Below are 15,354 nucleotides of genomic sequence, written 5' to 3'. Positions count from 1 at the left end.
TTGATATTATTTATAATTTTTGAAATATTAAGCTTTTTATGAATTTTTTACCATTCAAATGAATGGAGATCATGTTTAAATCCTTCAAATCTTCAGCCTCTATAAACTTTAACTACTTCAGCATACTCTCAGCTACAGACTTCATTCAACCTTTTAAACTGTAGACAAGCCTTTCAGCTATTAAGCTTGTATTCAAATCTTTGATATCTTCTACAGTTTTTGAATTATCACAGTTTTAGTTTAAAGCTTTTTTCTGATCATTTTTGAGATCATAATGGGTGTGTATTGCACGGAATGTTCGAGTCTAGAGTGGATGACATCATCGCTAGAGTGGGAGAAGCTCTAGAATTCCTCTTAAAAAATGTACTCGTCTTCACGGCCACATAGGGGTGGGCGATATGGCAAAAATATCATATCACGATTTTTTAAAAATAAAATCACGATTTCGATTTTATCACGATCTTAAATTGGAAAAAGGAAAACAGACAATTCAGACCAAAGAACCTTTCTAAACAGATTTTATTTCAAATAGTCGCAGTTTTGCCTGCATGTGCAAACAACGTAAAGTTTAAGGTAAACAACAACAACATTCTGGTTCGTCGTGTTACCACCCGACGTGCGAACGGTTTCTGTGCAAACTTTGCAGATTACATTTGCTTGCGCTTGATCAGTTGCGGAAAATCCAAACCAATTCCATATAATGGAGGTGGAATTTTTTTTAGCAACCAACTCCGTTTGGCTTTCAGCCATCGCTCTCCATGTGCTACCGCTACACACACAAACAAGGAGGCGGGTAGGAAAGTGCGTCACTGCCCGTAATTCGCTATGATTGGTCGGTCAGGTTGACGACGTCAATACGTCTGGTGCGTCGGTGCATCAGCATAGAACTGCAATTTATAGAATGTGCCCTAGACGATACCACGATCTCTGCAGTTTGAAAGATCGTCTTCACGTTGTAATCCTTCACGATCTAATATCGTCATATCGCCCACCCCTACGGCCACATATTTCAATCTTCACGTCATGGCTTCCTCAATTGTAGAAAAATGTGTCCTGTTTCATAGAATGTGTCTACCTTAGCACAGAGACTTACAGAATTCGAACATGAGCCTCAAAACGAGTCCCCTCCACCTCTTCCATTAACTGCAATCAGGAGCTGATTTCCTGAGAAATGCAGAAGTGACATTTTTCTGTAACTCACTCATTTGTCCATATATTTGGTTCTAGAAACACCAAAACCAGATATGCTGTGCGCAAAGATCTTGTGTCGGTATGGTCAACTCATGGTTCTGATAGGAGTTACTGTTTTTTCACAGATAGCAGTCATTTGAGAGGCTCGTTGAGCCGAAATCACACTTAGATCTGTGTCAGTTCTGTCTTCCAGCCAGATACAGGTGTTCGAACCAGCTCGTTAAGAGGCTCTTTGATCTCTGTGATGTTTACAAACACAGCCCCCCCCCCTCACACACACACACTCACACACACACACACACCATCATCATTACCACCCCCACCCCCACTACCCCATTTTTATCACTTAAGGTACACTAAATAACAGAAACACCTCTGTATAATGTAATATACACTACATCCTCCACAGTGATCAATTGAATCAACAACTGTCTAAAACTATTTTAAAAATAAATTGCCAACTGAGTTTATTAGTAATTACTAGGTGTATGCTCAGGCTCCAAATTGCCTAACTGCAATTAATTGGTTGAATTCGTCACTGTCCTCACCTGGGAACTGACATAACCTAAAGATGTTCTTAAATTTTACAGTTTTAATATAAATAAATAAAAATATAGATATCATTATTATCACCCTATAACATGTTTTACCTCTCATCCCCATTTTTCAAATGTAACACATTAACACCTTTGCTCACCTTTTACATTTAAAGTGACTTACTTTGTTCTTTTATCTGAGATCATGAGATTTTACACAGTGATTTACTTCTACTGATGTCTTTTCACTAATACTAGTGATGCCGTTCACGTGTTGACGTGCTGACGTCAGTGTGGTGATCTCCAGTCAGTTTCTGTTACTGGTAGAGTTTATTGCTGCTCTGTCTGAACACAGTTAATGTTGTTGTTTTTTTCATCATAGTGTCTAACTACCTGCTGTACATTTAAACTTACACTAGTTCTGCTACTCAGAGAACTCTCCTCCTTTTAGCAACTTTCACTAACTCAGCAGTTGTTTACATGCTGTCCAGATCTGCTAGTTACTTTAGCTTAGCAGTTAACACTAGCTTCTCTCTTTCTCCCTCTCTCTCGCTTGCTCAGTGTGGTGTTGTTGTAACTTCAGTGTAGAGGATTGTGATATTTATTACATCTTCAGCGATGTCTGCTGTCTTTAGGCACAGCTCCACTCGCTAACCGGAGCCAACTGCGCACTCTAACTGCCATCTCTGAAAATTTTCCTCAAAAAAGTCCTGTTTTTTTGTCCTGTATCACCCAGTTTCAGTCTCAGTCTCATTATGATATCTTTTACAGTTTTTGAGGAAATGATGGGAGTACACTCCACTTCTCCCATTGACTTCAATACAAATTCAGGAGCAGGTGTTACTGGGCAGAAATGGGCAAAGCTGATTCTGATTAAACTCTAATTAAACTCATTAATTCTTAGCCTTTTCAGGTATGAGAGCAACTCTAAGATAAATCAGCACAGTGTATTTGCGTGTACTTGTGTGTGTGTGTTGATGTGTGGTTCTTTGCATGTGTGTACATGTCTTTCTATAATTGTGAGGACAATTTTGGTTAAAAAACATTATCGTGAGGTAATTTTAGGCGGTCCTGACAACTTATATATATGTATATATATATATGTATATATATATTCACTGTTGCCCATAAAGTTTGAATAATTTTGTTTTCAGACACAACCCTCTGTTTATTCCTATTTAAATGCATCAGTAATCACTTTTGATGATTTGATGATTACATTATGTGTCCCAATTACCCAGGTGAAATGAAAATAAATTACATTGTCACAATCATTTCATGGAAAGAGGTAAAAAATATTTGATTCCAACTTTATGAGCAACAGTATATATATAACAGTATATATATATATATAAACAGCATCTCCACGAGTTGGATTAACCTCCAAAATAAATGTCTCAACATGGTAAGAGGGAATTATTGGCTCTGTTGTACAAAACCTTATGCAATTTATGCTGCCAAACACAGAAGCACACTTTCAAAATAAGAGTCTCAAAAAGGTAAGGTCATAAAAGTTGGATCTTAGAAGCTATCATCTATATGGGGACATAGTGTTAAAGCTTTATTGATGATCAGCTTCTGTTAGGGCATGTACATGTGTCTATACATGTCTTGCTATGGTTGTTTGTGTTTGAAACCATCACTGTGAGGTTATTTTGATCAGTCTTGACAGCTTCAAAAGGCTTTTTGAGGGACAACTGCAGTGACTGGGGTCAGTGTCAGGATAAGTCTCTACGACATGAATGAAACTGAAAGTAACCTCCTTTGTACAGATTGAAACGAGAGAAGTGAACTACACGCACCGAGCAGCAGGCACATTCAAAATTTCTCCAGAAAATTTGTAGTTATCATTATTACTATGGTTATTATTGTTTTTTATTTTTATCATTAATGTTATGTATTTTTTCAGTATTCAGATTATCTAATGTCATATTTACATACACTCCAACACCTTAGGTTCCATATGCACATCTAAAAAGTACACCAAGTCTTTATCGGTGCCTTATTCTGAAAAGCCAGAATAAGGAATCGGAAGTACAGGCGGAAACGGAAGTAAAAATCAGTTTGTTGATATGTAAACAAGGACAAAGAAGTCAACAGAACTCTTTATTGAACTGTGACATGAATGAACAGCGACTCACACGGCTCACTGTGAGCTAACGGCTAACATTTACACACGTTTACTTTTTCATAACAAGTTAATAGGTGGTGAGTACTGCGTTTGTTTAGTCACGTTTGTTAGCATTGTTAGTAGAGTGCTAACCTCTACCCTATACGCTAACGTAATAATTTGATAATAATGTAGTAATAAATGGGTCAGAACGTCAACATGTTTATGGAGGTTTTTTGGGTCTTAATGAGTTTGCTACAGAGACTGGATATATTTCTTTTCACTTCAAAAATCAACTAAAACGTGTGATATATATATCAAAATGTAAACATATCAGTGTATGTATTTCACTGTACTATATAGATTAGTATTGTGTAGTTGGCTTGCAATCGATTAACATGTAAAGCTGTTTGACTTTACCATCTTTACACCTTTTATAGCAGCATTATCTTAATACACTGTTCTCCATTTTTAGACATGAACATTTGTTTATATTTGTCTCTGTAACTCCTATTCACATGATTCACACTCAGTATGGTTGGTTAACTGTTTTGTCGTCATATTTTTATGTCTTGTCAAGTGAAGTGGTTTAGTTTGAGATCTTCACCTCAGGTAAACTTCTAGTAGTCATGAGTATGTCCCTTCTCACAGGTGTGTTACTGAGCAGTGATGGAACTTTCTCAGAGGGACAGGCTGTCAAAGCTGGTGGAGGAGCTGACCACATCAGGGCAGCCTCAGCTCAACCAGGACAAGATGAAGGAAATAAAGAAGATTTGCAAGTATGTTCCCACTCAGAGGGATTAACTGTGCAGAGACAGCTGTGTACTGGGGAGTACTGAGAGCAGACATGTTGTCCCGTGATAGTACTCAGTAATTTCTATATATTTTTTATTTCTAACTATATTTATTGTCTTTTTGTTCAAGTATAGCAACATCTTACAACATGCAGCACACACAAACCCCTGTCCACATACACACACCCAAATATTCATAAAGCGCAATAGCCCCCCCCCCCCCCCCAAAAAAAAAAAAAAAAAAAACCCTTGACAACAAAATATGACAATTATCAGACAGTTAATTTTCAGTGTTTCTTCATGACCATTTGGTTATTTGCAGTTGTCCATCATTTTCAGTATTTCCACACTCAAAAGGCAAGAATTGCTCCACTGATCCTGAAGGCAAGTAACTACACAATAATATTTAGTGCGAGTAATAATGTTTCAAAACATCTGTGAGCAACTTATCTGTGAACACAAGAAAGTTGGAAAAATAGCATGAAACTATCAGAGGCCACTGGAACTCAAAGTATTATAAGAATAATAGTGACATTTAAACATTCAGGCGTTAGTATGTGGAGTCCAGTGAAAATAATTACACTAATTAGATTGAAATTATGATGCAAGCTTAACACCTACTGTACACAGAATAATAATGTGCACTCAGTTGTCAGTTTGTTAGGAACACCTACCTGAAACTATATTTACATTTACTGATCTGTCAGACACTGTTATCCAAAGTGAGGGACGTCACTAAAGCTTCAGCGCAGCAGGAGACCTTAGTGTAAGTACTAAGTGAAGGAGATCAGGTAAAGTTCACAATAAGCGCTAGTTAGACATGGCAGGGTGTGAGAGGTGTTAGGAGAGGAGGTACTCCCTGAAGAGATGAGTCTTCAATAGATTCTTGAAGACAGAGAGGGCGTCTCTGCTCTGATAGACTTTGGTAGCTTTCACCTTCAGGGAACCACAGACCAGAACAGTCTGCAGTCTAATACAACATATAGGAGGTGTAATCTGTGCTGCTGTTTATCTATATTGCATTATGTTGAAAGATGTTCCTATTATTTTGTCCACCGCATTCAAATCAATGCAGGAAGGCTGTGCAACAGAAACTCCTCTCGCATGGTGAAGTGCAGTTCAACAGCAGCACAGATCATATCCTCCAGAATGATCACACAGTTCAATCAACAGCTTATTTACACAGTTTGAAACACAACCTGAACATTATAACCTCCATGACAGAGGATTTATTACATGACTGTAGTGTTAGACTGAATTGATTTTAGTGAGGTGCTACTAATAAACTGACGACTGAGTGCATGACCACACACAAGGATATTGATAATTTTGTTTGATACACCACAGATGAGACCCTGTATAAAAACCATGGGACTAATCACAGTTGACTGTCTTTCACTCAGAGTGTCTAATGACTGCATAGACCACCTGTACCACCTGGTGATGTCCCAGCTCAACCAGGAACACTCTGAGATAAGACTGTCAGCCTTCCAGATCACCAGTGAGCTGTTCTCCAGATCACACCACTTCAGGATGCTGCTGGTCGACAACTTCCAGGTACATCATCAGAATCTACAGGTCTGCAGGTGCTTAATCCACATTGGACACCACAGCGGTTGACTGTACTGACTGATAAGTATTCAGGTTATGAGGTCTTACTCTGGTCACTGGTTTGTACAGTAATTTTATTCAAGCTGAATTGTGGAGATAAACCTTTGTGTAAACAAACTGTGTTAAACAGGATTTAGTGATAAATGTGATTCTGTCAGAACAGAAATGTTGTTGTCTTCTTGTGCCTTCACACACCCCCTCCCCTCCTCCTGCAGGAGTTCTTGGAGCTGACAGTGGAGACTGACTCAGACCAGCCCCTCCCTCCTCCCAAAGAAGTAGCCAGGAAACTGAGGTCATTGGCCATCCAGACGGTCCAGTCGTGGCAGGCGTCTTATGGAACGGCATATAAGAAGTTGGCTCTGGGCTACCACTTCCTCAAACAGGTTAAGAAGGTGAGAAATTAGTGAATGAGACTGAAGCCAGCATCCACTAAACCTCAGCTGCTTTTAAAATATTTCTTTTGTGGTTTTGACCAGGAGCATCATGTCAGAGGTTAATTAACACACTTTCTAATTAACATGAAGATTTGGATTCTGCTGTATTTGGTGTGAAGTGGATAAAAAAGGTGAAACTGTTTTACTGTGAGTGGTTACACACAGTATTTTAAACTCTGTAAAAACCCTCTGTTATGATTCATATTTAGTTTAACTTGGTTTTCACACATAAAAACTGGGTCTGAAGCTCATCTACTCTTACTTCCTGATTGAGAAATGTGGATCAGGCCTTGAGCCCCACCCACAACCTGCTTGCTCCAGGTGGACAGGTGAAAGAGCAGAGAGCATCAAGATGGTTAGAGGAGGAAACATCAGGGAGACTCAGCCACATGTTTGAGCCTCAGTCAGACCCAGACTCAGATGAGGAGTCTGTTGAGACAAGAATCAGAGACTAGCAGACGGATCAGAACGGTTGGTGCAGTTAGCATCTTTTATTTGTTTATGTTGTTTGTTAGCTTGTAACTAGCAGTGGCTGACACAGTGTTAGTGGCTGTGCTATTGCTAACTCTCTCTCTCCCTGTGCTGAGAGTCATTGGTCATTGGTTCACTCCAGTTCAAGGTGGAAATACTCGGTCATGGTGTTGAGTGATTATTTCACTCATCATGTCTTGTATTATATAAAAACATCATATGGATTATTATTGAAGCCAATTTTGTTAGCAGTGACTTCACACAGCATACCCTTGAGTCTGGTGCAGTCAGGTTGTTGGTGTAGTTGGGCTTCCTTAGTGTCCTCAGGTACTGAGTCACATCCACCCCTCACTCCAGCCCAGCTTCACCCTCTCATCCAAAAATATGGTTTACAAGGCTATCATAATAGGCTGCAATCTGTTACCTGTGGCTGGCCTGGCTGTGTGTTACTCAGAAAACAGTTAGCCAATCAGATGAGGGGCTCAGAGAACAATGCAAAATGTCCTGTTCTTGTGTGAGAGAGAATGTTTTTGTCATTAAAACCATAGATATGTGTTGTTATGGATATGAAAACTCCAAATAAAACACTGGAGAAATGTCAAATATGGGACCCTGTAATTCAATTTATTTTGTGGTGCAGGTAGAGATGTATAATTTGTAAAATGTCTCCACTGTGGAATCACAGTCAGACAGTAACACACACCGCACTGAGCAACAGGATTAGGCATTAAAAGTGAATTCAGGATGTTTTCATGAGCAGTTTTTACTTCTCAGTAAACTTCATCCAAAGTAAAGAGTAAAAACTTAGATCAGATCAGAATTTGCTGTGACCCCCTAATCACCATTACATTTCTTCACTGATCTCTCAGAGTTGTTTTTTTTACATTCACAGGTTTATGGTCTACATGGAGTAAAAATAAAAGTTTTTCTCCAGTTACTCTCAATAGTTTAGGTTTCAATCACTGTTTGATATAAAAGGAGTGTGTAGCTGCTTGTATTAATGTTGAAAAGCAAATAAAGATATTTTGGAAAAAGAAAAGGAGTGTGTATCAACATGAGGCTACATGAACTGGTGGATCAGAGGTGAAACGTCTTCAAGTATCAACAACAAGCCCAGCTGCCTTCAATTCAACTGTTCTTAGACAATAACAGAAGTGTGTTGTTTTCAGTCAGTTTCTCTTGGTCAGGAGTCCTTCAGTTCTCCACCCTTCAAGAAGATTTAAATTGGCCTGGTGGACAATATCAGGAAATAAACAAACAGTGTCAGATGATGATCAGTCCTCTCCCTGTTGAAAGTAGTAATTCCTGTCTAGTTGCATGGTGTTTCCCATGTTGTGATCCACATATGAGAGATGTGACGTCTCCGTGTTGTCAGGTGGACTTCCAGGATGCTGAGGCCAGGACGGTGGCAGAGAGGAGGAGGGAGGAGGAGAGACAGAGGAGGATGGAGAGGATCTACAAGGAGAGGGTGGAAACAGCCTGCAGAGACATGGAGGGTAAACACCACATGAGTCATAATGAGCATCATGAACTGGTTATTTTATTACATTAACAAATGTATTTTTCCTCTGATTGACGAAAGCACTTCTTAAACTGTCCTGTGTTAGATTTACTTTTATAGCCTTTTATAGCTACACTGTGTACGACTGTGTATCATGGTTACTTCAGTCATTTCTTTATGGTAATGCTGATAAAACAAAAGAGGATTGTTTATCTCAGGAAATCTGTTGTTATACAGGACTCTGAAACCCTGGTACACGATCACAAATAACTTGGGTTATTGACACAATGACCACATGCTGATATAACAATATACTGTGTGTTGATTCAAGCATTATAGCATCTTTATTTTCCTCAAAGAATTAACTCTTTTCATTTTTGTGGATTCACAATGACTTAAGGTTTTGTTCTTTTGGAAACTCCAGCCTGCAGCAGAAACAGACTCAACAGTCTGGTTTAGGAGCCTGGTTCAGCTCTTTGATATAATAGGCATGTTCTTAATAATAATGATAATCTTTATTGTTCACAGGCTGGTTAAGCACATCATTGTGACTCACAAACAATAAATACAATAATAAACTAGCACAGCATGCGGAGTACAAACAACAATAACAGACATGATTCCTGTGTGAATGATGTTTGAGTTCAACAGAATTCTTGCATTTGATATAAAGGACTTAGTATAAATGTTCTTGGTTGCTGTAGCAGCTCTACAGTGCCTTCCTGTGGACAGTTTAGTGAATTGAACAGGATCAGACAGTTTGTGGAGCTTTCTGTTTCACCTGGTTTCTGTATACACACTCATTGTTTCTGCTCTTTCTGCTCTTTCTGCTCTTTCACAATTAAAATACTTTCCATAGGACCTCTGTCAACAGTCTCTAACATGCTCTTGCTTATATCATATAAGTCTAATTTCCTAATCAGATACAAGAACTGCTTTGCTTTTTTTTAAATTTGTATTCAGTGATGGCTGTAAAACTTAAAGTGCAAGCAAAAAAGGTTCCTAAATAGGAAGACTGAGGCTCTCCTGGCCCAATCATTTGTTCAGGTAGTGTGAGTAACTTCCAGCTGTGAGGACTAAAAGGAATAAATCTTCCTTGCTTCAAGCTGTGGCTATGGCCCCCTCACAGAAGGTGTTAATTGTGTCTTTCATCTTGTCTGTACTTTGCTGTACTGTGTTTGACCATTGTCACCTGGCTTGATTGATTGATGTATATTTCTAATTTTACATAAATCATGTTTCTTTGTCAGAGTTGCAGCAAGAAATTGAGGCCACGCTGACAGAGATGGAGTCCTGTATGAAGCTGCTTTTCCCCGAGTTTAGCCTCACAGACATCCAGACAGTAAACAGCTCTCCTTCACACTCTGTACCAGCCAACCACTGTCCATCAGGTGATGAACAGCCCTGCTGTAGCAGAGACCTGAGGGACGACAGGACAGGAGAGGGGAGCAGGGAAGAAAAGACAAACTGTGGCACAGGAAAGAAAGGAGGCGAAGATGAAGGAATGACGGAGGAGAAGGGAGGAAAGAGAAATGACGGGGAAGAGGAAAAAGGGAAGGGAAAGAAGGAGAGAAGAGAAGTGGAGGGAGAGGAGGAAGAAGAGGAGGAAGACGAGGAGGGAAGTATTGAAGAAGAGGAGGAGGAGACTTTTGATGAAGACTTGTTTATTAGAAACTCGGGGCTCATATCTCACTCCTACAGTCTGGACCTGAACCTCAATCCTGGTGAGTACAGCTCACTGACACAGAGGTTTGCCAGCTACAGGCACACATTACAACACAACTAATTCTGTCTTTGATGTTTATAATGTTCAGTGTTTAAATATTAGAGACCAAAGTCATTCAAGGAGATTCAGTCTGAAAACATGTAACATCATGATCTCTGTGAAAGTAGCATTTCTCACATGACTTCTTCATTGGATTACACCACCATGTCAGGGTAAACTCTCAGTGAGCACTTTATTAGGAACAGCCCACTAACACTGGGTAGTTCCTCAGTTCTTCCGGTCATTGATCCACCAGATGTTGAAACTTTCCTGTGAGACTCATTACATCACATTTACATTTACACATCTGTCAGATGCTTTTATCCAAAGAGACATCACTTGGTGTTTTAGTCATGTTAGGGGTGTTAGCAGAGGAGGTGCTCTCTGATGAGATGAGTCTTCAACAGATTTTTGAAGATAGGCAGGGCTGCTCTGCTCTGATAGAATTTGGTAGCTTGTTCCACCATCAGGGAACCACGGACCAGAATAGTCTGGACTGAGACTGTCTTGTGCAGGGATGGTGATGACAAACCACATTCCTTAAAGGAACACAGTGTCTGAGAAGGAACATCAGGCTGAATGATTGAGTTCAAGTAGATGGAGCAGTCCCAGAAGTCTCTCTGAAGGCAGCATTAGAGACTTAAGCTTTGTGACATGGAGCATTATCCTTCTGGAAGTCACCATTTGAAGATGGTGAACAGTGGCCATGAAGGGATGAACATGGTCAGCAACAATACTCAGATAGACTGAAACATTCAGAACAGGATTGATTGGAAATTCAGTGTGGCTGAGTGTGTAAATTCTATATATTAAAGAATTATTTACCAGGAATAAAATGTGTGTTTTTGTGTGTATGTGTATTTAGCTTTCCTTCCCTTTCTTTTCTGTCTTTCAGGTTTTCATTTGAAGGAGACGGAGGATAATGAGGTAGTGGTTTCCACGGTAATAGACCTCCACAGACTGATAACAACCAAACATCTACCAGCTGTGCAGGGCTGGGTTCAGGTCAGTAACTACTGAGCTCAGATTTGTTAACGTGTGATAAATGACCAAATTAAAGTATGTGGAGCTAACATTACCACTATACCATCTACTACTACTTCAGTATTCAATATTCTGCTAATGAATGCTTTGAAAGAGACAGTGGCTGCTGAAGAAGGCCTGGACCAGTCTAACCTGTGGGTGTGTGTGTGGGTGTGTGTGTTCAGGTGTTCACTAAGGCAGGAGCAGAGCAGCAGCTGCTGAGGAGAGCTCTGGATCTGAAGAGGTCTCTGGAAGCTGCACTGCAGAAACACAAAGAGCTTCACATTGACTACAAGACCAGGGTCCGCAGAGTGGTGAGTTACACACTGTATCACAGCTGATTCAAGGTACATGAAATGATCTGAGCATCTACCTCACTACTGTATGACAAACAGAGGACAAGAGGGTTTTGTTGATTTTTTAAATTTTTATTTGTATTCTTGTTACTTGTACACTGTACACTACACTGTCACAGTGCAAATTAACAATGGTGACACTAGATTTACTTTGAAACAGGTTTATAAAAGTAAAATACTTCCTGTATCCCTCTGCTGACTCTGTGAAATCAATGGAACAGATACGCTGCTTTTGTTTGTTGATGTAACAATTCTTTTTAAATAACACAACTAATGAAAAAGGCATGGAGTCACATATCACTGCAATCAAGCTCTTTCCGCTCTTAACAAAGATCCCAAGCTGCACCAGTGGTTTGAAATGATATACACTTCTGTGTCTGGTCAGCTGATAGATTGACAGTAGCAGGACAGTATAATTGTAATCTAAAATAGTAATCTTATCAGCTAATTTATTACTTATGTGTCTGAACCTTTGGAAAAGGCTTGAACATTTGAAACTGATGGACTGTTGCTTTTTTATGTCACAATAATACAACACTAGATACAGTACGATTCTGTGCCTTATTTTAGTACTTGTTTTTATCTGCTATCCACTTTATCAGCACAGTAGATTATATCAGTCTGATACTACTCTCTGTTTTCCCTCCAAAACAAAGAAACAAGTAATATCAATCCAATAATAATAATCAAAACAATAATCATATTGTTAAGTGAGTTTTATTTCAGTTTGAACTTTTTCTTCATGGTTTCTCATAAAAATCCCTTTAAATTTCTGTACAAGAATGTTTGGAAGATCTGTGGCTTGTGAAAAACTGGTCCAGTATTTTACTTCGTTGACTATGGGACAGAATCTGTGGTAACGTTCACTTCTCCTCTTGGAATGAATAGACGTAGACATACCGCTGGTCTCCTAAAGGGGCGGGGCAGTGACCCATGTGACACAGATACAGGAAATTATTCTTAGTGCACAGTCTCCTCTCTAAACTGTGTCTGCTCTTCATGAGACTCTTACACATCTCTGCTGGTAGTCTGGACCAGATGTCCTGTACAAACTGGTTCAGTTCTCTCAGGTCTGATGGCTGCCTTCTCTGAACTGAGAGTCTCAGCTCTTTTGGTGGATGTTAAGCTGGACCAAGATAGGGACTCACAGCAGACCACTTCAGACCCGTGTTTTCTTCTTTTCTTGGCTGCTGTGTGTTTTCAGTCATTATTCTGATGTATCATGACCTTTTCTTCCTTTTGTCCATGTTCAGTGTGGAGCTCACAAAGACACCAAACAACACAATGACTGCTTTTCTCCATTAAATAGACTTAGTGACTAATTATAAGAGTGAAAACACCTGTGATATTAACTGAAGATGATAGACTGATTCTAATATCACTACAAACCACTTATCGTCACCAGTCATTTTGTCCAGGTCACGTCAGAAGGTTTTTGTAGATTGAGAAGAACTCATCTTCTTTCACAGCTTCTCAGTTGTACTCTGAGGTAAAATAAAGTAATTTAGATTTTTTAATTTAAACACCTTCAGGAAGAACAGAGTGTTGTTTCAGTGAGGTGTGAGGGACCAACACCTTCAGTCACATCAGTAGGTCTAAAAAAGATTGAAGGTAAACTCATAATCCTTATATTAGATATATAGTGGTCAGTTATGAAGGGAAGTCACTCAAATAAACACTGTTTATCCATGTTTACATGTAAAATGTACAGGTCAGTGGTTAGTCACTGTTAGTATGGAGCATGGCCAGCAGGTGGCAGCACTCTACCAGAAATCACAGGTGGGACGACAACGTGACCACGCAACATAGACTGTATGTTACACACTGATGGTATAGACATGACACACTGATGGTACAGGTGTGACACATCTCTGTTCTGTGATGGAACAGCTTCAGAGGTGTATTGATAACTGGCTGTATAGATTTCATTAGCCTGCATTAACACAGTGTCTGCACAAACAGTCCAGGAGTTTGTTTAGTTTGGTCTCATTTGTTCTAAATGAATATCACTTCAGTGGAACATTGAAGCACACATTAGAGCAACTGAAATTCTTATTTTCCGGAAAAAATATTATAAAGTTTAATGGAGTCCTCTACAAGCAGATTTTCAGTGTACTGAGTATACTCTTTAAACTGAATCTTTGTCAGGTACAGACCTGACCAGTGATGCTTGGAATAAATGTGTCATGAAAGTGTTCAGTCACTTACTGCTAATTAGATAGGGTTAACTGTTGTTGAAATATATTCAAGAGATGGATGCAGCGTACTCATGGTGCTGAGACACAGAGAAAAGAAACAAGAGGAGTCTCCAGCAAGCTGCAGCCTCCAGTTTTAAAGGACAAATGAATACAGGCGGCTTTATGAGTTTAAAAAAAAGACATAAAAGTTGTAGCGTGTAAATCCATCTTTAGCTGAACAGAGCGGCAGAGTGACAGTGACAGAGCGCCGGGCGTCTCGCTCTGCCTGGTTATCACTGTCAGGGACCAGTTTGCTGCACCAGCAGGCCCAGCACTGCGATAACCACACAACTTACAGCCCCTTTATCATAATTAGCTTTTCCTTTTTAGCCTTAAAAGGCCTTCCATTACTGGGTCCCTCTCTATCGGACTGCTGACACACCACACGATTGGTTTCTGTCTTAACAGGCCTCTGAATACAGTCTCCCATAACTGGGGAGCTGGAGAAGAGGAGGAGGGTAATGTAGGCAGATAGAGAGGGATTGAGACAGAGGGAGGGAAGAAGCATCTACATGATAGAAGACTGTTGGAAATAGAACTGCACAGGTTGTTTTCTTCATGGTCTAGTCTGTGGCTTGAATATCTCAATGTTTGGTTTGTTTGTGATCAGACTGTTGATAGAGTTTGTGCTGGTTTGGTAACTACAGTTTGTTTCAATGGACTCAGGATCTGACCAGCTGATCTAAGTCCCACCAGTACTGGAGATGACATCTCTGCAGCTTTCACATAATATTGTAAAATCACAGTGTTCTGTTCTTGCTCAGCCAAATAGGCTTTTTTTTCAAGCTTGCAGCAATGACGGCGTATCAGGACCTCAGTAGGCAAAAAAGAAGATTTCAGAGCTGAAAAAAACTGTTAAGTTACAATATATAGTAAACAAATAAAAACAAAAACAAAAGACACAATTTTCTCATAAATTTGTGACTTTAATGTTGGACTCTCTGAGTTTTTCCTCAGAATATTTGAGTTTTTTTTCAGAATTTTTGAGATTTTTCTCAGAATATTACCCCTCTCCACCAGCTCTGTAATTTTTTTTTACCTAGAGTGGTCCTAATACACTGTCATATGCAGTTGGTTCACAATCAAAGATTATTTTTCCTGCAAGAAACTAAAACATGACTGAAACATCATAATTTTTAGGACTTAGACCTGAACCCTCTGCAGTCATCACATGACATGTGCATATTCAAAAAATCTAAATTTATTCCATACAGCCATTAGATGCTGGGCTCAAACTGATTATTAACCGATTATCTGATGAGTTCATCTGCTCCAGCTGTTGATGTTTCTTAACTGAACTGGACATTAGCACACAGCTGCTATCT

The 15,354-nt window shown here is 39.4% G+C and overlaps 1 protein-coding gene across 3 annotated transcripts in view; it reads left to right on the top strand.

Moving 5' to 3' along the window:
• Nucleotides 1–3,792: 3,792 nt before the first annotated feature.
• The window catches only part of uvssa (UV stimulated scaffold protein A), a 61,490-nt gene continuing 49,928 nt past the window's right edge, over nucleotides 3,793–15,354 (top strand). For 2 of the 3 annotated variants that reach the window (XM_022757133.1, XM_022757131.1), the window contains exons 1-8: nucleotides 3,802–3,935; nucleotides 4,489–4,616; nucleotides 6,035–6,188; nucleotides 6,458–6,634; nucleotides 8,523–8,643; nucleotides 9,899–10,372; nucleotides 11,309–11,418; nucleotides 11,622–11,750. In XM_022757133.1, the coding sequence (XP_022612854.1) occupies nucleotides 4,507–4,616; nucleotides 6,035–6,188; nucleotides 6,458–6,634; nucleotides 8,523–8,643; nucleotides 9,899–10,372; nucleotides 11,309–11,418; nucleotides 11,622–11,750 (1,275 nt within the window). In that variant the 5' untranslated portion in view covers nucleotides 3,802–3,935; nucleotides 4,489–4,506. Of the gene's footprint in view, nucleotides 3,936–4,488; nucleotides 4,617–6,034; nucleotides 6,189–6,457; nucleotides 6,635–8,522; nucleotides 8,644–9,898; nucleotides 10,373–11,308; nucleotides 11,419–11,621; nucleotides 11,751–15,354 lie in introns of all 3 variants that reach the window. The other variant, XM_022757132.1, reaches the window with a different exon arrangement.

The sequence above is a fragment of the Seriola dumerili genome, unplaced genomic scaffold, assembly GCF_002260705.1.
Source record: "Seriola dumerili isolate Sdu_G_001 unplaced genomic scaffold, Sdu_1.0 BDQW01000264.1, whole genome shotgun sequence".
NCBI lineage: Eukaryota > Metazoa > Chordata > Actinopteri > Carangiformes > Carangidae > Seriola > Seriola dumerili.
Note: the sequence above shows the minus strand (reverse complement) of the source record. Positions and strands in the feature narration are given on the sequence as shown.